This window comes from Zonotrichia albicollis, chromosome 2, assembly GCF_047830755.1.
Source record: "Zonotrichia albicollis isolate bZonAlb1 chromosome 2, bZonAlb1.hap1, whole genome shotgun sequence".
NCBI lineage: Eukaryota > Metazoa > Chordata > Aves > Passeriformes > Passerellidae > Zonotrichia > Zonotrichia albicollis.
This window is the reverse complement of record NC_133820.1, coordinates 59,928,034-59,953,428: the sequence shown is the minus strand read 5'-3', so window position 1 is coordinate 59,953,428 and position 25,395 is coordinate 59,928,034. Positions and strand designations below refer to the sequence as shown.

The window sequence follows — 25,395 nt, the reverse complement described above, 5'->3', positions numbered from 1 at the left end:
GGATCTTTACTCTGTCTCACAGGAAAGGACCTACCTGAGCTTTGCTGTAAGACTTCTGCACAATTGAAGGGTAGTTATTGCTCCCTTTTTACTCACTGATAGTAAATCTGCCCCAGCAGTGTTGTCCCATTTAGGGACAACAGTTCAGAAGTTCATTGAAGAACTGGAGAAACTCCACAGGACGGTCAGGGGCCTAGAGCACAGGAGCCACAAAGAGATGCTGAGGGACATGAATTTGGGTAGTCTGGCAAAGAGGTGGCTTAGGAGAGGTCTAAAATCAGCCTGAATCTGCATGAAGGGGAATGACAAAGATAATGGAACCAAACTCTCTACATTAGTGGCAAGCTAAAAAAAAAAAATCTTGATCTTCACTGAGGTGAACAGGTTTGTCTCTTCAGGGGCCTGAAGGAGGGTCACTGAGTGGAATCCTGTGGCGGAATTCTGCCCACCTACTCCAGCTGACACTGCCCGTCTCTTCTGTGGTTGGGCCCACCAGTTCAAGCACAGCCCTGGAAACAGCTCATTCCCACAAGCTGTCTCCCAAAGGACAGCATGGATGGGGTGGTGCTAGGTCCTGCCACACAGCCTTTAACAGGGCCCTCTTGGGCATTGCTCTCTGAAATGCCTCTGCGAGCCTCGTGCAAGAAAACACAAAGCCTGTTTTGCATGCTAAAATTACCACGCTTATGGGCTCAAACACAGCTCTCAAATAATTTGGGGTATTTTGAACTGCAGGGGGAAAGAAAAAAAAGGAAAAAAAATTTAAAAATATCTTTATAATTTTTTAATATTACTTGAGTATCCCAGAGGGCCCAGAAGAGTCCCAGGACTGAATATTATTTCATGTAGACCTTCCTAATCTAGGGGCAATCAGCTTTAAGCAGAGTGGATATGGACCAGTCCACTGGATGTTGGGACTAGGATTCAGTCTCCAGCTCTCTTTGATGTGGAAGCATAGGCACAACTGTGGAGACTTTCAGGCAGTTGCCAGGAGGAACTTCCCCAGCATGTACTCCAGTGTGTAAGTCATGTTTGCCAGCTCAGCTCCCTGCTGGGAGGATGCTGAAGATCAGGAAGGGCACAAGCAGTGGGAGGAGCCCATGGTGTTGCCTCCAGGTAAGCAAGAAGCTTTTATAATTACCAGTTCCCATCATACAACACACAGGCACGTGCCTGGGTGGTGTGGCTGGAAGCAGAACTGACATCTCCTTACCTCTCCTCTGCTCTGTCCACATGAGAGTGGACCCCTGAAATTCCCAGTTTCCTCCTCTGTTTTTCCTTCACTTTGCAAGAGGACAATGCAGCCAGCAACACAGCTCACTGCCTTGGTTAAAATAACTCCATTCTGCTTAATGTCTTTCTTTTATTTTACCAGCTTCATGTTTGAAGATCTCATTAATACAGACAAACAGATTATAATGCCTTCTAAGCAAGCTTGATCAGAAATCCCTGAAACAATCAAAAGCCCAGGAAAACAATTCATTGCATTTGATGCATCAGTTCTTGGAATTGCAGCTATATTAGGCAATACATCTTTGCTCACTCACATTAAGCTAATTGAATGCATATTTATTGTGCACTGTTCTCCAGCATCCAGGCAAAATCAAAGGAGCCTGTTTCACCAGCGAGATGGTAATTTTGCATAAGGAATACGGACAGATTTACATCAGGCTATTAATGCTATTCCATTATTCAACACCAGAGCTAAAATTAGGAGTCACCTCAACAACCAGATGCATATTTTATCTTCAAGGTAAGAGCTTGAATTAGCACAGACCTCTGCCTCCTGCCTATAACCCCTAATTCTAGACAGGCTCTTCTACAGCAGGATCATTGGCATGAGAGAGGTGCATGAGACTCAGGCTAACACTTACGTTTGCATCTTCCTGTTTAAATCCTGAAGGGTCACCAGAAGTCACACTCCATCTGCATCCATTTGCTACGTGCTGAAAAAACATGAGCATCCAGATATGACATTTTATGAACATTTTTTAATAGCAAATCACTTAGTGGTACCTGTTTGAAGGAAATGGAGACCACCTGCATCTGACTGAGCTCACTGCAGAAGAACCAGTGCTTTCCCAAGGCCTTCCTTGAAATAATACAGCATCTTTCCCCCTGCTGTGTGGCTGAGGGACAGGGAGCCCCTAGCACGGAGCAGGTGCTGTAGATCATCTGCACATTTTAATAACAGCCAAAGCCTTGTTGTGCAACAGCCACAAACCAGCCCATTAGGAGGCTTTTTAATTGGCCATATGTGAGCAGCACTTGGGCAGATGCAAAAATTTCCTCCTAACTAATGCTGTGTTTAAGTACCTTTAATCTGCAGGGACATTGCCACTTGAGTGGGATATTGGGCACCTTGAATGCAATAAACCCAAGCAGAGCTCTCTGGTTTAGCCTCTACATGCTGTCTGAGACATGAGGCATAAGAGAAAGGGTAAAAAACATCATAATTTTGATATAAATCCTCAAATGCTCCTCCTGTCTGTACTGATGGAGTGGTTGCTTTATGTCTAAAGGCCAGGCCAGCTCTTTCCCAGCTCAATCCAGAGGCTCAGAGATGGTGAAGAATGAAAAAAATACTCTGAGTGTGGACTGCGGCCTTATCTCCTCATTGCTGGGGAGCACAGATCAAGGTGCCCCCACAATGCAGGGTGGTTTCTCCCTGTGGAGGAGCAAAATGATCTATCTCAGGCACATCCATGGGCTGTGGTGCTTGCTTTACTCAGAAGCTGCTGAGGAGTCTCAGTTGAGCTGAGGGCAGGCTCCCCAGCCATGGGCATGAGCTCCTTGGGGGCTGGGGGCAGCTGCCCTCCCACTGGCCCTGGGCACACTGGGGTGACAGCCAGCCCTTTTCTTTCTCAGCCTCTGAGTGCCACCAATGAATTTTCAACCAAATCAACCTAATTGCATCCATATTTATTGCCTGCTGTTTTCTTACAGGAAGGCAACACCTCCTTATCTGCTCCAGATCCTGAGGGGCTGCCAATACCACGCTGCTGTCGCTATGGTTTCTTCATGTTCTCTGCACTCCTCAGGCTTCTGCCAGATCTGTCTTCCAGCGTTAAAAGAGATGTTTGGACTTCTAATACCAAAAAGAAATGGTGGCATAGGGAAGTCTGCTTGCTGAGCCATCAAGCTCTTAAGGACTTGTGGAAGGGTTCATGTTCTGAGCCCCAAACCACAGGCACATTACTTTTCTGGCTCGGGGATTTGTTTGCAGGAGTGGAAGGAAGTACCAGCTGCAGGAGAGGAGTCTGTAATTCCCCTCACTGCCTCAGCTAGGGGAGAGTGTAATCCCCCCTGCTCTGAGCTGCTCCCAGAAAGGACATTTGTTGATATTGGCTTAACCACCCCAAGGGATAAAATTACTAGGAAATGTTTACAAGGGCCATTTGAAACCTGAGAAGAGGATGTTTTTAGTAATGCAGAAAGAGCCAAATACCTTAGAAGAGAAATATTACAGCTTTAAGAATTAATTACTGCTTCCCAGTAATGCAGGCTGACAAATAAGCTTGCGCAATTTCCCGGACAGACACATTTTAATGGAAATATTGTGCACAGGTCAAGAGCAAAATAGAGTTGCTGAACCATGACCCCCACAAGCTTGGGTACCTGGGTGCCTCTGCCCAAACACTTGCCCAGCAAAGCCCAAAGGGCAGAGCATGGGGCTGAAGCCACATCTACACAGCCACTCACACCATGAGGGTCTCTGGTGAGGATTGCTCCAAGGGCTTGTTGTTTTCTGTCACAAAGGAAAAACGTGATTAGCAAACAACCAAGCACATTTTTCAAAACAGCAGCTATGATATCTATGAAGCTCTGTAATCATTATGCAAAATTCACTATGTAGCTCTTCAGTTGTAAATCAAGTATCAAAGGGCACTGAAATGAAAGCTCAATCTCTATATCTTAATTTTTCTTTTGGTAGTGTGGGAAGATAGTATATAGCTGATTATGCTCCACAGTATACACTGGCATAACAAGTCACAATATACATTTATTATTCTTTCAGTCAAAAGCATCAAGCATTGAATGTAGTAAGAAAATTTCATGAACCAATTCCCTCGAAACCATTTTCAAGAAAAAGTCTTTGCTTTCTCCCTTTTTAGATAGGCAAAATGAGGAGAGTGGTGGAAGAGCAAGCCTGAGACTCACTAGGGAAATCCAAATTGTCATTAATTACCCCAGATGCAATCTGAGCTGCTGTTTTGAGAGCTCTACTCATAACAAGGTTTTCAGGGATGTCACTGAAGGTACCTCAGGGACACAACTCTTTGGAGTGTTGCCTACAGTTTAGTGCAATGACCCAGCAATGGCATCACCCTTAAAGATATTGCTCCTAGAAAGACAACAGACTTCAGATCCTCACTTCAGGAGAAACTGAAGAGATCCTGCTGCCCTGCTGATGTGAATCACCACTGGTCATGTGCCAAGTGCAGCTGCCATAAAAGGTCACCTTTGTCTAAAGGATTTCATTCGGAATCTATTCAGACCTTCCATTCAGCAAAAGCTAATGAAGTCCCACAGGAATAAAATCATTTTACAGGAGATCCATGCATGGCATGCAGATTTGTTTCCAGTCATCCATCCATCCATCCATCCATCCATCCATATCTCTATCACTTTTGCTCCCTGTCTGAAGCTTGAACCCAACTCTTGCCCATGGTGTGAACACAGTCCTTGTTCACAGCCTGCCTTGCTCACAATCCTTCCTACAAACAAACCACAGAAAACAGCATGAACCTGCAGCATTGACCATTTCCTGTGCTGAGAGGCAAGCCCCCATTAAGGGACAGTGAGGAAGCAGCCTGGGTCGAGGTGCTCGAGAAGGCAGAAAATGAAGGGGACATCCATAAAGCTTTTTGAAGAAAACACCCCTATCTCTGTCTAAGGATGTGCAGCTCCTGAGTTGAAGTGCACGGAACAGGTTGATGGCAGCTGCTATTTTAAAATTCATGAAGCCTTACAGCATTACCGGATGATTTCAGAGCTTGGAGATAAGTAGACAAAATAGTCCAACAGGGGGGAGATGCTGATGTAGTAGCAGCCATAATAGTGCGTGATGCTGCACACATCCCTGCTTCTGAAAACCCACTCATCCATCTTGTCAGGGAAAATTGCTGTGATTCTGTTTCATAGCGGAGGTGGTGGGAGGAAAGAGGCAGATGCATATTTTCCTCTGATCAAGGAGAAAAGGCCAGGCTATGCACCACTTACCCTCCTGAAGCCACCCTGCCCCCTCTGTGAAGGGCTTAGAGACTGGGGATGGCAAACATTCAGTAGGAAAGGCATAAGTGGACATGGCCCAGGAGAAACAAGGCTTTGGAGCTGCTCTGCTAGTACTTGTGAGATGCTTTGCCCTCCCTGCTCTGGTGGCCCCTCTTTGCTCAGGACTTTGCTCCAGCTTTACAGGACTGAAGAAAATGCTGGGCTAAAATGTGCAGGGAGCCAGCAGGTTCTTCCTGTGCTTTGCTTGCCAGCTCAGGGTTGAAAACTTCTGGGTGACAGTAGATCTGTGCCAGCCAGGGGAAGTTCAGACAAACAGCATAAATGCCTAATTTATGTACCTCTACCCAAAACTGTTACCCAGCGTGGGCCAAAGCAGCTGCTGCCTTAAGTTGGAGGCATATCAGAGCAGCCATCCCTTCCTGCCACCCTAGTGGGATTTTTCACCTGGCCATTGAAGAACATGGTAAGATGCAGACTAGTCCAATAACATTACCTGCCCCTTTAGCATATTTTGTACCCTGTGTGTACTGAATATCTTTAGCTACTTGCTTGGTGAAACTCTGTACTGGATACCTGAGTAAGAAATAATTTCCAAAAGCTGCAGGTTAAAAAAAACAACTGAAACTCTACCAGAGTGGTATTTTCTCTTGGAAAAAATTTGTTATCCTGGTTTCAAGATGATGACATGTTCCACAAATATCCCACTTGTGACTTTTCAAATTCTCTTCAAAATTCCCCATGGACACATGGTTCATGTGGTGAGTTCAAGTCTGCCAGGGCTCATTCTCACTAACCCCATCATCCTGCTCCTCTCAAACCCAGAGTCCTGGGGCTGGCAGAGCAACTCCCACAGTGAAGAAATATTTAGCATGTGTTAAGTATTGTATTAACATGCTTAAGCAGTATTTGATTTGTCCGGGCAGTCGCACAGAGCATTGTCTTTGACATGCTCAGTCCCCCTTCCCTCAATTAGCACCATCAGGAAGACTCAGATGCAGATAAAGAGTGAAGGTGGCCCAGGAAGCTTCAAGGCCCAGGGATCAGAAACAACAGGGACTGCCCACTAACTGCAAGGCAAGGCACCTACCTGCCTTTCCTAACACAAGGAAAGAAGAAAGTGGTCTTTTGACTTAGCTATTTTGTTTTATAAAATAAACCTTACTGGCCTTGCACTTGAGTGAGGACAGCGAGTTTCCCCTGTACAGATTAATCCACTTCCACACTTTATACTCAACATGGAGTAGTTTTACTTCTCACATCCATAATTCAGAAGCATACTGAAAGGGCAAAACCTACATTCCATGCTCAGACATCCAGCAAACAGTTAATAAAACCCATTCTAGTATGGTTTAAAGCTTATGTGAAAGTAAGAGTAAAGCCTGACCTGTTTCCAATAGCTACAAAATTACTCCGGGGAAGATAAAGGTGTGATTCCTTTTAAATGTAGCTATTTTCTGTCCAAGGAAAAAGTCCTACGCATCAGTCCTTCCCATCATACATCTCCAGAGAAAGCAACAGCCAACCCACACACTCCTCTGCTGTGGATTGCTCAGCACTTTGTTCGACAGCAATCTGTAGGAGAAACTCAACCCTCCTGTTAAATGCTTGGGGCTCAAATTTTTAATTCTGTAGAACAGACCTCTAAGGCACATGAGAAATTTGAGCCCATTCCTAACAGCCTATCAGCATTCAGGCTATTACAGGTGCAAGCAAATCAGCAGCTTTGAGGGAGGAAACAGTTCTGTTATAACCAGAATTCTTATAGACACTTTTGTATTTTCATCTTTAATGAAGAGACCTTTTTTTTTTTATCTCCTACAAAGTTTTCTACCAAGAGCTTTCCAAGCATTGTATAAAGGCAGGTAATGATTTACATCATTAACACTCCCATTTTACAAACAGGAAATTGAAACCTCCAGAAAAAATCATATGAATAGCTAAATACAGAAAATCCCAGTCCCCCCCAAAAAAGAAATGGAATCAAAGCCTCCTGGCAAAAGTCCCCTTTCCAACTACCTTTATTTAGTTGCTGTGCAGCTTTTTTTTCCTTTTTTTTTCCTTTAAAAATAACCCAAGCAGTCAAATAAGAGAACAGCAAGGAGATTGCAAGCTTTGACATACTTACTTCTACACTGCTGGCATTAGTACAAAAATAAAGATTTTTATTAACTAGTTTACAAAAATAAATTCTATTGAGTCCCAGAGGATGTCATTGGGAGGTTTACTTGACTTTGGAAGATAAAGCCTGTTTGAAACGTCTCTTTAGATCTTGCATGTTGGGAGATTTGGGCCGAGGGATGATGGATGACCTCCTCCTGTCCGTGCTGCCGGCATGCTGTAGTTTGCTGACCTCCTTGCAAAGGTACTGGAAGACATCACAGACACCTTGGGAGTCCTCACTGGTGGAGATTTCCAAGAACAGGCTGCCCAGTCCGTCTGCCAGCTGTAGTCCCTCTTTTGCCTGCACTTGCCTGGCATGGAGGAGATCTGCTTTGTTCCCCACAATAATGATGGGAGTCCTGGCGTCGGGGTGCACCTTGCGAATGTGCTGGTAGAGAGGCTGGACGGACTGGTAGCTGCTGTAGTCTGTGATGGAGTAGACCAGCAGGAAGCCCTCTGCCCACTTCACACACCGGGACAGGGAGTCCAGCACCTGCACGCAGTCCTCCTGCACCTGCGGAACAACAGAGAGCACAGATTCGGCACTGGGTCATGAGAGTATAAAGACCAAGCACAGCACCATCAAACGGGTCCAAAGGGAAGCCTGACCTCTGCCTCAGGTGACCAAGTCCGGGCATGCAGGAAATTTGGGCTCAAAAGCTGAGCCTTTGGGTAGGAGAGGAGAACGGATTGATCCAAAACATCTCCGTACCTGAATGCACCCCGGCGTGTCTTGGATCTGCACGGCAACGTGGTCCCCGTCCAGATGGACGAGCCGGGAGTAGAGGCTGCCTGTGGAGCAGAGCGCCGTGAGCGCGGGCGGACGCGGGGCCCCGCCGCACCCGGCCCCGCCGCGCCCCGCCCGCCTCACCTGTGTTGGGCTCGTAGTCGCCGATGAAGCGCTTGGTCAGGAACCGCACGATCATGGCTGAAACACAGAGCGCCGCGTTAGGCGGGACGGACGGACGGACGGACAGACGGGGAAAGAGGACGGGCAGGGGAAGGGGACGGGCAGCGCCGCACTCACCGCTCTTGCCGACGCCGCGGGCACCCAGCACGGCCAGGCGGAGCTGGGCGCCGGGCGGCCCCGGGGGGCACTCGGCGATGGGCGCCAGCAGGAAAGGCTGGGACATGCCCGGCAGGCGCATGGGAGAGGCGGCTCGGCGGCGAGAGGGCTCGCACGACTCCGCTCGGCTCGGCCGGCAGCTCCCGGAGCGAGCGGCCCCGGCGGCTTTTAAAGGCCCCGGCGGCGGCTCCGCCCTGGGGCCGCCCCGTTGCCGCTGCACCGCCCCCCGCCGTACCGCCCTCTCCGCTCGATTTACCCACCCGGCTTTTCTACCTCTTCCTCTTTCTCCCACCCTCCCCACTCCCAGGGCGTGGGGCGGTCCCGGCGGGCACAGCCCAGGGGTCTGGCGGACAGCCTGGGCAGGCCGTGCAACCCGCGTCCCACGGCAGGGGCGAGCATCCTGCTGGACATCCCCCCCGCCCGAGGCAGACGGGCAAACGCACCACCCTCTCAGCAGTGATGGACTCCAGTCTTGAAAGAAAGGAAATTATTATTTTACCTCAGACTATTTTGTTTCTATACCCGAACATGTCCTTCTACAGCCAATGTTGAAAACTCAGCTTGTGGATGAAACAATAGCCAGCCCTGAAACCTAAGTGGTCTTGATTGGGCCCTTTGGGTTTTTGTAGAACAGTAGAAAAGTTTTGGAGAAGGATGGTGCTCCTCCACGGGCTGTCCTATTTAAGGACCCCCTCAGATCTGCAAGCAGCTGTGCAGATGTTTCAGTTTCCACAAACCATCACCCTAGCTCCTGCTTCTGCTCTGTGCCCTGCCCTGCAACCGTGTGAATACTTAAAAGATAAATAATCCATTCAGAGGCTGCTTTAATTTTTATCAGGGAGATACCACATGCCAGCAGGATACAACATGGAAAAGGACAGTAGATGGTACTCAAATGCACAGAGGGATGGAGTCACCGTAAGAACTGCAGATGCTTGGACAGCCCAAATGACCCTGGATGCTCACACACAGGCAGCTGAGTTAAGACAATCCTAATTACATCAGTTAAAGTAGCACGTGCAGAAAACCATAGTGGAAGAAGCACTGTTGATTATTTGTGCTACTTTAGTGCCCAAGAACCCTTATGGGTTTCTTTTCACTTCCAAAAGCTATTGCCCCTGAAGTTTCTACTTTACTCCCAATCATGCCAGCAAGCTCTTTTCTTTTGGGAAAGAAGACTCCTCTTGTATCACTAAAAGCTATTGGTTTCCATAGGTTCCCGCTATTGTCACCTCTCCCCAGTGTCAGGGGATCGCTTGTCTTTGGCCTCACTCACAGAGCCAGCAGCAGCTATTTTTATACACTTCTTTACAAAAGAGCTATCACAGCACATTCAGTGTGCCTCTGAAAGAATGCTACTGAAACAAGTCCGTTCCAGGCAGAAGATTCCCAGGTGCTGAGCTGTGAAAGCAACATTGAACAACTGTCCTCAAACCTTGAGGAGCTGCCTTGCCTGCTGCTGGGAGCACCCCCAAAGGGCAAGTAGGGGTGGTCAAACAAAGAGATAACGTTGCCCAAGCCCAGGCAGGACGCCCTGTGAAGGAATTCATGTCCAGGGTGTGATGGACTGTATCTCCATCAACACCTACCCAGGTACAACAGGAGCAGCTCCGTTAATTGAAGCATTTGGGGCCCAGATTAGCTGTCCCCATGCTGCAGACTAAGCATCCCTGGGATGTGTGGGCCTCTAGGCTATTCCAAGGGGCCTTTCTCTGCTCTGCAGGCCCCACTTGGAAGTGCCAGGCTGTACTTTTTTAACCCCCTCTGTGGATGGCCCATCCCACTATCCCTATGGCCCATCAGGATCCTCTTTCCCTTAGCAACACTGCTCAGTGCCAGGTATGCCATATTGCTGCCTGACACATCCCCGTTCCAAGCTCTGGCAGCATTCAACAGCAGCACTTTTGGGGGAGAGTAGGTGGCCTGTTCCTGTGATGGTGGCATGGAGAACATCCTGAGAACATCTGGCGCCTCTTTTTTTATTATTTTCCTAGGTTCCTAAGCTGTATGGGTGCTGCTGGGGGGAGCAATGTTCCTACCTTGTGCAGCCTCTGTACTGACAATGGTTCCTCCTCCCACTTCCCAGTCCTGCCTTTTCACTGACCCTCCCTGCCTGACACTGCCTACACAGTGCTCAGGAAACCTCAAATCCTGCTGTTGCCAATAGACTGAAAAAGATGAAGCTGACAGCTCAGAAGGCAGCTTCCTTGCTGCTTCTCTAGGAGACAACAGGAGATTTTGCCAGGGGTAAAGGTTTATGGCTGTAAAGGAGCCTCAGAACAGGACTGCAGAGAACTGGTTACAGCTCATGGGTTTGGTGTGTAAAACCCTTCCAGAGCAAGTCAAAAGTGGTGACTCCAAACGCTGTAAGGAACATGCTTCATGTTTCAGCTCAGGACTGGAGATGTCTCTACAGGCAGTTCTTCAGCTTTTCCCAATTCACAGATCTCCCTCTTTCGTCAGGACTGTGCAAAAACAGGGCAGCCAAACACAGGAAGCAAAATTCAGCAGCTGAGATCAGGTACTGAGATCTGTTAAATGTCTGGGCTGTGAAACCTCAGATGAGTGTGGAAAACCCCCACTTCACTAAGTGCAACAAACAGGCTACACATTCATTTATTTGTCCTCTTTCCAAACATTAAAAAAAACCAAAAAAGGTTATTTTCTTCCTGTACAAACCCAGATTCATTTTCAGTCATTTCTGGGAATCCTGACCAAGAAAACCTTCCCAACCTCACTTCCCAGCCTAGATGGCTTCCAAATATGCATTTACAACCAACTACCATTGGCATAGTGACCTTAAAAACACTTTTTCTAAATAAATTGCATAGTGTTGCAATGCAGCGTCTCTGGGAGCACAGCTCTTAAACAAGACCACTGTAATGCTGTCCAGTCTTAGTATTCCAATTTGTTGAAAGTAAGTTCAAAAACTTTAGAACTGTGCCCCACTTATGATGTTAATAATTTCATCATGCTGCTACAGCTAATCCGCCGTGATTTGAACAAATGAGTACTAACCAAACACAGAACCAAATTAGCTTAGACATGCATGCATGAGAAGCAAATTTAAAATGCCATCACCAGTTTGTATCCAATAGCCTTCCACTTAATTCCCACAAAGCCTAGTGGGAAATGATGCTTATCTTGTAGAACAAATACCACTTTTAAATGGCTGTGGAAACTGACAAGCTAAGGAAGTTGATAAAGCACACAAATCTTGCTGCTCCAAGAAAAGCCCCTTGACCATAAAAGCCAAGTGCATGTGGTGCACAGCTCTACTGTCATGGAGCAGCCTGCTAAGGGGCATGCTCTTCCAAGTCACTTCCAAAGTCATTCCACCTATACAGCCTGCTGCATCTTCTGAGATGGAAGCTTAAGAGAACTTCAAACATAGCAATCTGCTCACTGGAACTTGGAAACTCCAGCCCATCCAACCTAAAGCCCTTCACCCTTAAATACCAGCCCAAGCCAGACTCTGAATTCAAGGTCTGCAACCTACATTCCATGGGAATGGGAACACCCACGATTGAGAGTTAGGTAAAAGCAAACCTCATCTGTGTTCCTTACTCCCACACTTACAAGCTGCCCTGCAATTCACTGTTCAGCAACTCTCAGCAGTGAACACCTACAAACAGCTTGAGGTCACTTGCTGCTCCAGTACTTCTGTCTGCACGTAGACATGAGTTTTACATCACTTACTGAAGGCAGCTGAGCAATGCCTGACATGACACTTCAAGGTAAACTATTATTTACCTGTAACTACAAAACAAGCCTGAGACTGTGCGCTTTCAAGGCTAACCAAGCAGATTGCCTTCAGCAGTCTGTAGCAGGCTGCCCACTGCTTCAAGCAAAGCTCACTAAACCAGCACTGGTTAGTAAACAGTCAGCTGAAAATCTTCTTCCATTTAAGAACTGCACAGGTGGCAGTGGGCTTTTGAGAGACATGAGTAAATCTGGGATGAGAGGAATTCACTGCAACATTCAACAGGCATGCAATAAACATATAAAATGCAAGTGTTTCGTAGCTATACCAGCCAATTAAAATGTTAAAAATCAAAATACAAAGGCTGGCAGTTTTGGAATGAAACCCTTGTTTCTAAACTACCACTATTTTGTAAGAAGGCTTATTGGCATAGGGATGCTGTAAACATTATTTTGCAAGTTACACTGGTGGAAGAACAAAATTTGCCTACAGACATTTCCCTACAGGTTGTTTTCAAAAATGGCTTCAACAATTTCTCAGTATTCATGAGGCTCCTTAGCCAAACCTTGCATCAATGAAATCTGAAACAACTTATCTCTTTTCCTACCAAAAAAAAAAAAAAAGAAAAAAGCAAGCCTTCAATTGGCATTGGCCAATTCTTAATACAAATTCTTAGTTTGCTGGTGAAATATTCTGTGTCCCCTCATAATAGCTCATGATCATTACTAAGCACTAGCAAATTTCAGTGTTCCTAGCATTTATCATCTATATAGATGATGAAATTCGTCAGCAAAAGCTGCAGATGATTTAAATGACTAAGCATCATGGTAAATGCAAGCTAAATAAATAAACTTCAATAAAAGGTTTCTAAAGCATCTGTTCAAGCAAAAAAGCCCCAAACCCAACTAAATGAATCAGCCACAATCACATACACTTGTCCAAAACCATATCTTTAGTTTATTTTTTAAACATACATTATGCCATGAATTCATAAGGAATTGGCTCCAGCAGCTCTGGATCCTTGCCATTAGTTCTCACAAAGTGTGCTTCTCTTGGTGGAGCAGGCTGTAAACAGAAGAAAAGCATCTTTTCAGAAAATAACATTTTGTCAACTATTTAGCGCATTATTATATAAACATTACAGCAATTTTACCATTCCTAGTCTCATAAATTTGATTCAAAGAGCAGCAATAAGAAAATTATCTGCCAGAAAATGTGCCTGACTCTTGCTACTGAATTAAAAAACCTATGCTTTATTTTCTGCAGCTCATCAACCCAATGAACACGGAGTGATGTATCCTGCAGCTCCAGAAGCAATAGCCATTATCTCTTCTCTGAAGTCTGGTTATTAATTCTTTCCTTCAAGACTTACAACAGAACCTGTTGCAACTAAAAATTCACCTATAAAGCAAAGACTCTACTGACCCTAAAACTATCCAGAGCTGCTGCTGCAGCCTTTGTTCAAGGCTACACCTACAATTTTCATCTGGCACAGAGCAGTGCTCAGCCACAAACATCCAGACAGGCTAAATGCCAACGCACTGCATGAGGCCACTGCTCCAAGAACGCAGTCATCTCCTGCTCAAGGACTGTGACCTCAACAGAAACATTACCTGGCGTTTCAGCTGAACCCAAATGCCTTTTTCTTTTGCTTCCTTTTTCTTCCTTTCATTTTCCTTCACACGCTGCAGAAAGCTGTCTCTGCTCTTGGAATGTTTAATATGCTCTATACGCACATTAATTCTCTTGGCCAGGATCTTGCCCCTAAGAAAGGCAGGCAGCTTTTAATCTTCACTTGAAAAAGGTCACATTAAATCAAGACTTACAGACCTTACAGAAGTAACTCCATAAGTTCAATTACAGATCATTTTTCTTTAAAGGGCAATACCTAAAAACACAGCTGCAGATGCATCAGATGTAACTTACACGTAACTAAAAGCTTATTATTATATAACAATGTAATAAATAACAATGTGCTGACAATTTCAGATTAAAATTGTGGAGAATACATATTTAGCCTTTTAGCATACAAACAAGTAATTTTATAACAAACACACAGCAGTCAGGCTCCCGGTACCAAAAAAACCCCAACCTGTCTTTTTTTGACTCAATTGTACAAAATTCAGCTGGATATACCGACATGCTAGTACTTAAAAAGGGCTTCAATGCCAGCACACTGGCTGAGAAGCCCTGCTAGGTAATGTGACTTTAGGTGCCGGTAAGAGAAACAAAAAATGTTTCCTCAGACAGGATCCAAGTCAAATGAGCATCATTTGCTTGGGTTATAAAAAGGAAGTACACTTTACCCACCTTGAATGACCAATCAAGACAAGATCTGTCTAACTGGTAAAGTGAAAGGAGGGTGCAACCACAGTTCAACTTTCTCAAATACGAAGTTTCAATACATAGGATTTCATTACTTACTTAACCTGCTTGTTAACAATAATGCCCACAGCGTGCTGAGTAACATTATACACCCTTCCAGTCTTGCCATGGTAACACTTGTGGGGCATGCCTTTTTGAACAGTACCCATGCCCTGTTAAGAAACATAAAGAAAAGGGGAAAAAAAAAAAGGAGGGAGAGGGGAAAAAAAGGGTTTTTCTTTAAGAAGTAATTTAAAGTATACATTTCAAATTATTTGAGATTTATTACAAAATATTCCCATTTTACCCCAAAGTTGGAATTCATCAACATGCATTGTGCATCTGAAGACTACCAAATTTTGCTACGTCAGTTCTGGTAGCTTTCAGTGTCGGTGAAATGACAGATCACTTTGCTTTCAAGACAAGCAAGCAATCACAAGAGACATTCATCATCAAGCTCCAGCGCATGAGGAAGTGTCAATTCTGAACAATACGTTCTCCAAGTCAAACAACAAACTAGCAAATTAAACACCATCTTCTGTGTGGCTGCTACAAGAACATGGCATTCCAAATGAAACCAAAGGATTCAACCAAACAGGAATCCTTGATGAAAGGCTTTCACATTCACTGCAACTCAGTTGTTAAAAAAAAGTTGACAGTTAAAAAAAGTTTAAAAAAAAAAAAACCCAGTTGACTTAAAAAAAGTCCTAATATATACCAAGTGATGGGAAATGCTGCTTCACTGTTCTCCCCTTTATTAATATATATGATGTATCCTCCCATTTATTTCTTGATTTCTAGTTTTAGTATAGCTTGGCAATCACCTAGCTATGAACCCCCCACCACAAATCATGGCTCATAACAGAATATCAACCAAGTGACAGCGGAGGCTCCTAGGAAAGCTGTGCCAGTAGCCAATTCAAATATTGGCTATGGCATACTTCCCTTTTGCAGATGAACACACCAAAACAAAGCACACCCTAATTATATGTATCTACAAAACCCCACACACACCAGCATGTGACACTGAAGTGCTACTACTGGTTCAGTAGCACTGTCATTCCAATATTGCTCCCTAAGTGAGCACAGGCACTTGTGTTGGCAAATGTGACCCAAGCAACAAGAGCCCACCCCAAGGAGCTGGAGACTGCTCAGGACCACGCTGCTTCAGCTTTTAGTCACACAGCACTGCAGAAAGTACCTTGATATCCACTATGTCACCCTTCTTGTAGATCCGCATATAGGTAGCCAGAGGGACCACTCCTGTTAAGAGATACAAATTTGGATTCTTAGGAAGCCTGGAATTTCACACACACATAAAAAGGATGAGGGACACAGATCATGCATATGATACAGTTTTCCTAAATACCTCAAAAATCAAACCACGCTTTTTTAAAGCAGTAATCACACACTTCACACACTTCAAATTTTTAAAATGCCCAGCTAAAGAAAAACCAGATTTGTGTTCCAAATGCCAAAATTGAAGAGACTATTAAATTAAACTATTTAATTTAGCAATATAAATGCAACTGCTTATTGATCAGAGGAAAAACCCCTCTATGTTTTAAGTAACTGCTGAAATACTTTCCTCACCTTCAGATTAATTTTCAAGCACTGACAGAATTAGCACTGCGGCTACTGTCAAACAACCAGAATACCAAAGCATTTGTAGTCAAGAGCTCAGAGCTCTGTGTATAGTTCCACAGAGTTTTCAGCCCAAGTTGTCAGGAATCCCTTGGCACAAGGCCTTGCTTCACAGCCCATCCCCAGGGAGTGCAGCTGTCCATCAGGGCAGTGAGTGGATGCAGTGCTGGCACTGCCAGGGACACTCACCATGCTTGCGGAAGGGCCTGGAGAACATGTAACGCGTCCCCCTCCTCTTTCCCTTTGTGTTCGTCATTGTGGCTGGTTACTGTGAAAAATTAAGGCAAATTATTCACAACTACCATTCACTCACCACTAAGTTGACGGAATTTTCAGGTATTTCAGATTAATGGAGTCTTTAAGCCTATTCAGAATGACACTGCTTCAATTCAAGCAATGGGATTCACTTAGGCATCCAAAGAAATCAGAGCTTACTCAGGTTAGAATGGATGCCAGCAAGGTACCCAGTTTAACTCCTGCTTACAGCAAGGTCTACTGAGGTCAAGCCAAGCTACTCAAGAACTTTCTCCGCTCAGGTCTTGAAACTTGACTGGATAAAGTTCTCGAGCAGGACCAAAGAATATTCAGAATTAGAAGGGACCCACAAGGACCAACTCTTGGCTCTGTTGACAACACTATAAGAGTCACAGCATGTAACTGAGAGCATTGTTCAGAAGATTATTGAAGTCTCTAGAGCTGGTGCTGTGACCAGCTCCCCCAGGGAGACCATTCCAGTGCCCAATCACCCTTGGGGTGAAAAACCAAACCCTGATACCCAAATTAAAACCTTTCCTGACACATCTTCATGCCACCTCCTCGGGTCCCATCTCTGGTCACCACAAAGATCAGTGACTGCCCCTCCCCTTCCACTCATGCAGAAGCTGTAGCAATGAGGAGCAGCTACTTCTTGTATTACTTTCCCCCAAGACCTTACTGCACAGCCTTCCCCGGGAGCATATTTGGAGGCCTGGCTGTTGCCATTAACATTATTCTCCTTAAATCCAGTCTGAGCTTCTCCAGACTTCAGCTGGTTGCTCCATGCTCCTTCCACATGCCCTTGCCAGGCACCAGGATACATCCTCTCGCTGTGAGATGTCCCTCGATGACACCCCTGCCCCGTTCCCTAAGCCCCTCCTTACAATGCATCCGTAAGGCAGGATCCCCACCACATTTACAGGCCACTATTACATCTGACACAAGGCTCACATGCTCCGCAGGCCTACGCAGCCATCCCGGCGTTGCGGCCCCGAGGAGCCGCCCCTGTGCCGCCTTCCCTGCCCCGGCCTTCCCGCCGGGGCGCCGGGCCCGCCGCCACGTGCTGCAGCGCTGCTGCTCCGCACCGGCTCCCGCCGCGGGCCTCGGCGGCTCTGCCTCCCTCAGCACCCCCCTGCCTCCCTCCCTCAGCACCCTCTGCACCGCCATCCCACCCGCCCCCCGCAATCCGCCCGGCACCGCCACCCGCAACCCGCGGCCTCCTCGCTCCCCCACTCCCCGCCCCAGGAAGGCCGCAGTGCTCCCATCAGAGCCGGCGGCCCCCCGCCTGCCCCCGCCGGCAGCAGGAGCCCTCCGGCCGCGTCCCCGCTCCGTGTCTCCGGCACCCCGCGTCCCAAGCGCGTCCCCCGGAGCGGCGGAGGGGCGCGGGCCCTCACCGTGCGTGCGCACAAAATGGCGCCCCGGCTCCAAAGGAAGGGGGCGGTGCTGCGCCCGCCCTTAACAGCGGGGCCTCGGCGGGGCTGCCCGCGCCGCGCCTGACGGGAAGGGAACGGCCTGAGGAGCAGCCGGCCCCGGGATGCTGATCCCGAAAAACAGCAACGGCACAAGGCGGATCCTGCGGCTAAAGCAGGGACTAACGCCGCGGGTTTCAGGGCTGTGCATGTGTTTTCATGGCAACGGGCAGCAAGTGATGCACAGGAAGTTCCAGCTGAAGGCGAGGAAGAGCTTGTTTCCTGTGCGGTGACTGCGCACTGGAACAGAGCGCCCAGAGAGGTTGTGGAGCCTCTCTCACTGGAGATATTAAAGAACTGTCCGGACGCAATGCTGTGCCATGTGCTGTGGCACGGCCCTGCGGGAGCAGGGAGTCTGGACCAGATGCCCCTTCCAGCCTGAGGCACCCTGTGGCTCTGAGATGGGGGTGGGAGAGGTCTGAAGGCGGGGCTGTCGGGAACAGGGAAAACAAGCGATGTGTCTGTCCGGGATCCCGAGGAGCGAGTCCTGCGGTGAGCCGCTGGCCCGCCATCCTTAAGGAAACAAGTTTGGAAATGTAAGACATAAGCAGCCAGCAGGGTGTTTTACGACATGACAGTAGTACGCCAGCATTTAAATTGGCGGCAGTGTGAGGCTGCCGGCGCTGCTGTGTGTCAGTCACGGCTGCCCGACCGGAGATCCCGCATTCCCGGGCAGGGAAGCGGGCTGGGAGAAGCATTCTAACAACCACAGGCGAAGAGGCTGCGCAGGTTTGGGTTTTCTTAGTACTGTAATGAGGCTTTTCGTATTATGATGCCTTAATCTTCCGTTTATATGGCAGAGATTTCCACCAGATAAATAAAGCCCGGATTCTCCACGAAGAGCCCTTGCAGTGCCACAGGTTGCATGGAGAAGGAAAGGAGTGGTGAGCAGGTTCCCGGGCCGGCAGAGTGACTCGCTGTGTTTGTGCATCTCCGGTATCGGAGCAGACAGGAATCACCTTGGGAATCACTGATTGCAGTGAGTCAAGAGAGGGCCTCCTTCCCCCAGGCTAAACATGCAGGGACGGTTCAAAACTTGTCTTTGCTGAGGAGTTGCCCTACTGCAAAATTCTTGTTTTGAATGAACGAAGCATTTATTTAATTTAGGGGAGGAATGATTACTTAAAGTGGGGTATAAAATCCTTCTTGATCCTCTGACTAACCTCACGGTTCTACTGATACTGTCTTGCAAAACTCAAGCCTTTTCAATCATCACTTTGAAGCCAGTTTATGGATCACAAGAATGGATATAGAGGATTAAATTCACTATCATGTTCTGCTTGCAGAGCTGCCTGGCAGGACGTGTTCTGACAGACAGGCCCTGTCCCCACATGAAACCTCTTGGAGTAAAGTGTTATATTTAGAAAAATGTGTCTGTACTCCATCCCTTCACCATGAAAAATCTAGAATTTACAGCACCTGATGTCTATGCCGAGAAAAATCTATATAATTTAATATGCATTCAGCCTAGATACCATGAAACTTTTCCAAGCATGAGGATCATTACAAGCCTGAACAGATCTTTGGTGAGAAAGTGCATTGACAACAGATTTCAGAGAGTATATCAAGCAAAGTAAAGACAGAAAGCCAAATCCTAAAAGGCATTATTGGGTAAAGAAGCTAGGCATTTGCAGTGAGTGAGCTGAATGCCTTAATCTTACCAGTGATTTACATGGAGGACATATCTCCATATCCACCGGGAAGGAACAGGGAAGAAACACCACGTGCTAAAACCCATGTCCACAAACAGAACACATATGGAAACACGTATGGAAAGTGTCATTCATAAGGGAGTGGTAACTGGGAACTCACTTGAACTCTGCTCTGTTTGTGGCCAAGTAACACATTCAGAATTTGCTACATATTTTTTCCTGAATAAGATGACAGGTTGATTCAAATTTCTGTAGTGTTTTTTATTCATAAATTTACCTGGATTAGCACATTCCCAGGATCCTTCTTTAGCTCCACCTTTCAAAGAAACAATCATGTTTCTCAGTTTGTCTCCATTGAATCATTCCCTAGGCATGCTGAGTCTGATCCAGAAATCCATCTTATCTACCAACGTTTGGTACATGGTTTCCCAAAACTGAGACCTGATGAGCAGTTAAAGACTGCAAAGCATTTGCATATTGCTCACAAAAAGATTTCTTAATAATGGCTGTCTGCAGCAGATAAAGGTGCACAATTTGTGGGGTGAGTTTTGGTCTGGAAGCTGGAGCTAGGAGCCAAGCAGATTTGGGGGAGACCTGCAGCTTTGCATTCCAGACTGCATGTGCTCCCCTTGCTGCCCTGCCCTCTCATAAACCCAGCCTAAACTGCTTTTCCCTGATCAAACCGAAGTTGTAGGATGTAGGATTTCTCCTACGCTGTGGGCAAGCACCACATCTGGTTCTGCTCCAGAAATACCAGGTACTCAAGATGGTGAACACAAGTAGCAATCCACAGCTTAACACAAAGATCCAAAACACCATGAAGGTCCCAGACTGGTGCTCCACCCATTGACGTACGCCAAAAATCTTTCTACGCCATGCTAAACTGCTTCCCTCCCACTTTGCCTGGTGTGGAGGTACAGCAAGACAGGGAAAACAGCTTCAGTGGGAGCCAATGCAAAAGTTGCTGGGGAAGGGAGCTTGAAAGGGAGGGCTCATTAGGAGTCAGAGGAGTAGAGAGTAGATAAACATCACTTTGTTTTTCTCAGAGTGGAAAGCACTATGCCAAGCCCCAACCGCTTTCAGTCCCCAAGTTCCCACAGTCAGGATTCTGGTGTCTTCTCTGGGAGAGCCCTATTCTCTTCTGACATTTCTCTGCAGCATCTGTGTGGATGATGGTTCTCTGTAAAGAATAAATGTGCTGTGATGATTCTGCACATGGGGTTGCCAGCAATCCTTCACTGAAATTTTAATGCACAGTGGGATCTGGCTTGCTCTTGTCCACTATGCTTAGTGGACCAAGTGATACACATAGAGATCCTAAGTGTGACATTCTGTTTGTGTTGGTTTATTCAGCAGGTGTGTGGAAGGAATTTAAATTAATGAGATTTTGTAAAGTGCTTTTAGGTGAAAAATGAAAAATATTCCCCTTCACTAAGGTGTAGGTTTCTGTGTCTCACAAAATGCATTCATTACATGAAAAGAAAAAAAGCTGATTAGGACTGGAGTTAAATTTTAACAGAAATAACTGAGAATAAGTGTTAAAGAGGATTAAAATCTACAGTTCCTTTTGAGATAACGTTACGAAACCAAGATCCTAAATTGAAAATCAAGATTGTGAAGTTAATTGGTTACCCCATTTACAGAAGTGCAGCATCTATACTGTGCTTTTGATTGAAAAGTTACTGACCAAAGTAATCTGTCACCTCCTCAGCTGACCCAGTTATTCCATTGTTCACTCTTTCCAAAAGGATCATGTTATATGGCATCTCAGAGTCATGCTTCTGTCCCCTTTTATGGTCTCTTCAGCTCCCCCATGATTCTAGCCCTAACAACCAACCTTTTTATTTCTGTAGTTAGTTCATCTCTTTATCCACAAATCCCCTTCTGTAAATGCAAGCTTGAGCCTAGTTCCATGGGTGTTAAAATCAATCAAATTAGTGTCTAATCAACCAAACTCCTTCCAAAAATGACAGTGCAGACAAATTTCTTCAAAGAACTCACTGTGGAATTGCAGAAGTGCCAGTACTGAGCTGCATTGCCAGTGAGGCATATCATGGGGAAAGGAATGGGAAAAATGACAGCCTTTGAGAGAAATAAAAAGGCAAAAAACTCTGTAGACCAAGAATTGTGATGGGGCTCAGCATGTCACACATGGGTGGAAGTTTTCATTACACTTATGGTACTTACAAATTTGTTGCCAATTCAAAGTGTTCCTCAATGCAGGAGGATTGAGGCCAGAGTGAAACAAATGGCCCTTTTTCCATCATTATCTAGACTGCAACATGAAATCTCAAATACTGAACAAGTTCTGTCATTCCACTGCTTATTTGATTAACGTGGCATTCTACCTATACAGAAATCATCAGGAACTTCCAAGGAAGCAGTTTTGTAACTGTAACCATCTTCTTACAGGTACCAATTAATATAAGACATTTATCAAACTTCATTTCAAAAGCAATTAAGGTCCCTTTCTTTCCTTACTAACAAAGCAACTTCTCAATCAATTGGTTTTATGATTCAACGTATCCATTATTCAGTTATTCAACCGGTATCATCATTCAGTGTTTTCTCAAACTTCTTGTGTTTCCACATTTTTGTCTCTCTGTAACCTCTCCTGGGTCCAAACCAGTTACCCAGGAACAAGCAACTCCTTATACTGTCACCATCAGCTTTACTGTACTTTACTTGTTTTGGCTAAAGGTGATTAGCCACTCCTACACTGATACAGCTGATAATTACAGAAAATTCCTCTCCTTTGTCATGGAGGAACTCAGCTGCTGCCAGCAGCAAATTTGAATAACGTGGGGATTTTTGTGGGGATTTTCTTTTGGTAATGTATGAGATATAAGTATACAATTAATATTCAAATATATTTTTTAAAATTCGATCTTTCACAATCCAACCTTGAGCCTTTTGCTAGCCCTCTTGGGAATTACTAACTGCAGTTAAAGAACTGGCTTAATGATTAGGGTGCTATTTTCTCTTCTTTTATGTCTGATCTTATGCGTTCTTCTAGCTAGAAGAACAATGATTGCCCTTTTTCTGTAATTATTTGCACAGAATATCTCCTGTACACTTTAATTTTACCAAACTAAATTCTCCATTCTCCTGAAGCCTCCACACACTTAGCAGGCTCTGTGCATTTTCTCCCATTCCCACACACCTCTTTTGATTATCAGTGATCCAATCTATACCCAACAGTCCCGGTTAACTTGCTGACTGTGAACCCATTACTTCTGAGATACTTTCTGCTATGTACCGAGGATGATCACAATCATCAACAAAACAAAGGTGCTGTAGTTTAAAAAGGTCTGAAGGATGGTAACAGCACAAAGTAAAAATGTGGGTGGAATCATTCTCTCGTCTATAAATATTCTAAGGCATTCTATTAGCAAATTGGCATCTGAAGTAGCCATTTGCATTTCTCATTAATTGTTCTGATCACAGCTATTAGCATAATTGTTTTTAATTACTTATGAAATGGCAAAGAACCTTGCTGGAATGAAAGGGCTATATAAAATATTGCTGGCTTCCTTTCAGGTAAAGAAATGTTGTCTACTTAGTGTTAGCTGAACTCAAGTAAGCACAAATTTAAATTTCTCTTCCAGCTATGCCAGGTTAAATTTGCTTTTCTGTATGAATGTCTAAAGACAAAGTAGGCTTTTTATGATTTTGATAGAGCTACAAAATGCTGTTTTGAATAATGCATGAAGTAACCAGAGTTATTGCAAACTCATTGTAACAATCTTCCAGTAAACATTATTGTCTTGACTCTAGATTTAAATATTTGGATGCCAAAAGAAACTCCTATCCTGCTTCCATAGTATCTTCTTGAAAGAAAAGGAAGGAAGAATCACATCCAGAATCTACAGGAGTAAAAAGCACACTGTTATCTGCATTAGAGTGCTTCACATGTGTTTATAATTCCACTTAAGTATTCTTTCCTAGGTGCTTTAGCAGAGTTTGGATCTGTGGTCAGAAAATGTTGGCCTTCACTGAGCGATTTCCTTTCTGCCTCCTTTCCAAAGTGGGAAATGGTCTGTAGCTTCTGCAGTCATACACGTGCCAGTATCTTAAATGATGAACCTGAGACAAGAGTCCTTGACATCACAAGGTACAACTGCCTTAGAACAGTTGTACTTTTAAAAAGTACATGTGCATTTATTTTCACCCTGTTTTGAACATTTTCAGTCCTGCCGTAATTTTCCAGCTTTCTAGCTGATTGAGCCATAAACTTGTTCTAATAAGGTGAATTTCTCAAGTAATCCTCATCACCTGATCCCAGGAACTGTGGTTGCAAGGGAGCTATCAAATAGCTCAAGGCTTGCGATAAAATAATGAGAGTTGGCTACACTCTGACAACCCCTGTCAGTGAGACAATGATAGCTGCTCTGAACAAAAACTGCAGCCAGAAAGGAACAAATTAATGGTCAGTCAAGGAGAAGTGAAACAGAGAATTAGCAAAGGATAAACTTGACCAAACTTTGACCAACCTAGGATAAACTAGACCAACTTTCCCATCTATGTAACAGGAATAGTAGGACATATTTATGGATTATATATATATGTGAGGTTATTGTTAAGGATCAATTAATTGGTATTTGGGAAATGCTGTGGAGTCCTTCATGGAATGTGCGAAATAGCAATGTGAGCTAATCAGCATATGGGCTGCTCCAAGGTAGCTCCAACTTATTCAAGGGAAAGAGTCACGTGAAGGGACAAAACAAGGAAAAATTCCCACAGGGCAAATAGCAATAAGTGCTGCAGGGAGAGAGAAGGAAATGAAATTGCAGGGCAAATGGAAGGAGGAAATGAGACCATACGGGACAAAGAGGTGATGCTTGGACTACTGCAGTATAAAGACACAGGGCACAAACTGCAGGAAATGGAGCTTTATTAGTTCTGCTGCTCTTGCAATAACGTGCAGTTGATTGGTGGGTTTGGATTTTTTCTTTGTTTGGTTTTTTTTTTTCCTTTTCTGTTTGTTTGTGGGGTTTTATTTAGCTTTGTTTTTAGAAAAAACTAAGTATAACCAGAAAAAAAAAAATATAACCAGATGGGAGTATTTAACTGACCATCTGCAAGTACAGAGGGGAACTGTGGGTTCTCCAGGGCATCAATCTTGCAAGAAAAGAAATCAAAATTATTCTACTTCTGTACTGCTGACAAAGAGAGCATTGTTTGAGAACTGATTGCAACAAGGACTTGAACAATAGCTTTAGATCAACGGAAGCACAAAATATTGCTGTGACATATGTTTCATTAAAACAAAAGTAATTCACCATCCGTTAGTGTCATGAAAGACGTGGGCTATTAACAGTAAATGCTCTTTAACAAATTTATTATCTCCACAAAGCAGTTTCCAGAATTATTTTTTCTACCTCTTATTGGATATTATTTCCTACTGCATATCTATCTCCATGCTGGTTTACATATTCCTCCTTAGCCTCCCTTGTATCTTGGTACTGCAGAGAGCTGATGAGTGGGGGAGACTGTGAGGATACAAAGTCTTCACCTGGAGGCTGCCTGTTGTCAGATGGTGCGTCACTGTTGTTATTCCCTGACAGCTAATCTTGCTTTTGGGAAACTGCTGCGCAGATCACAAAAATAAAACCTTGCTGACTGCAATGGGAAGCGTTGCTTGGTATTCTGGTAGGGAACACAGAGACTGAGGAAGCATCTTGTACTTCTTACCTCTAACAATGGATTTTCCAAGTTAGTGTTAAACACTGTCACTGACTCACGAAGTTTCAGATTAAGGAGAAACTGGAGTTACTGAAACAGTGGCATCTCAAGTGCCTGGATCAAGGATCAAAGCCATTAATTTTTAAAAAGTTTCCATTTTGA

General features: G+C 45.0%; 2 protein-coding genes and 2 non-coding genes across 4 annotated transcripts; all 4 read right to left on the bottom strand.

The window, feature by feature from the left end:
• Positions 1-7,002: 7,002 nt before the first annotated feature.
• RASL11A (RAS like family 11 member A) lies at positions 7,003-8,623 on the bottom strand. Its single transcript, XM_005482500.4, has 4 exons — positions 8,423-8,623; positions 8,267-8,323; positions 8,108-8,187; positions 7,003-7,909 (listed from the first exon to the last, which is right to left on the bottom strand). The coding sequence occupies exons 1-4, from the start codon at positions 8,541-8,543 to the stop codon at positions 7,457-7,459; spliced, it is 711 nt and encodes a 236-aa protein (XP_005482557.2). The 5' UTR covers positions 8,544-8,623; the 3' UTR covers positions 7,003-7,456.
• Positions 8,624-13,093: 4,470 nt separating this feature from the next.
• On the bottom strand, positions 13,094-17,972 carry RPL21 (ribosomal protein L21). The gene is made up of 6 exons (XM_005482501.4): positions 17,822-17,972; positions 16,362-16,440; positions 15,730-15,791; positions 14,589-14,701; positions 13,778-13,928; positions 13,094-13,229 (listed from the first exon to the last, which is right to left on the bottom strand). Exons 2-6 carry the CDS (start codon positions 16,426-16,428, stop codon positions 13,140-13,142), a joined length of 483 nt encoding a protein of 160 aa, XP_005482558.1. The 5' UTR covers positions 16,429-16,440; positions 17,822-17,972; the 3' UTR covers positions 13,094-13,139.
• LOC113458681 (small nucleolar RNA SNORA27) lies at positions 14,397-14,529 on the bottom strand. The gene has a single exon (XR_003379176.1). It is a non-coding gene; the product is annotated as a small nucleolar RNA SNORA27 (small nucleolar RNA).
• LOC113458680 (small nucleolar RNA SNORD102) lies at positions 14,907-14,987 on the bottom strand. The gene has a single exon (XR_003379175.1). It is a non-coding gene; the product is annotated as a small nucleolar RNA SNORD102 (small nucleolar RNA).
• Positions 17,973-25,395: the final 7,423 nt, after the last annotated feature.

Bases quoted from the DNA above. Each gene is read 5' to 3' on its own strand.
- RASL11A (XM_005482500.4), bottom strand. From the start codon at position 8,543: ATGCGCCTGCCGGGCATGTCCCAGCCTTTCCTGCTGGCGCCCATCGCC. The intron at 8,188-8,266 runs GTGAGGCGGGCG...TCTGCTCCACAG, and splicing joins CGACTACGAGCCCAACACAG to GCAGCCTCTACTCCCGGCTC. The intron at 7,910-8,107 runs GTACGGAGATGT...GTTGTTCCGCAG, and splicing joins ACACGCCGGGGTGCATTCAG to GTGCAGGAGGACTGCGTGCA.
- RPL21 (XM_005482501.4), bottom strand. From the start codon at position 16,428: ATGACGAACACAAAGGGAAAGAGGAGGGGGACGCGTTACATGTTCTCC. The intron at 15,792-16,361 runs GTGAGTGTCCCT...ATCTCTTAACAG, and splicing joins CAGGCCCTTCCGCAAGCATG to GAGTGGTCCCTCTGGCTACC. The intron at 13,929-14,588 runs GTAAGTAATGAA...TGCCTTTCTTAG, and splicing joins ATTGTTAACAAGCAGGTTAA to GGGCAAGATCCTGGCCAAGA.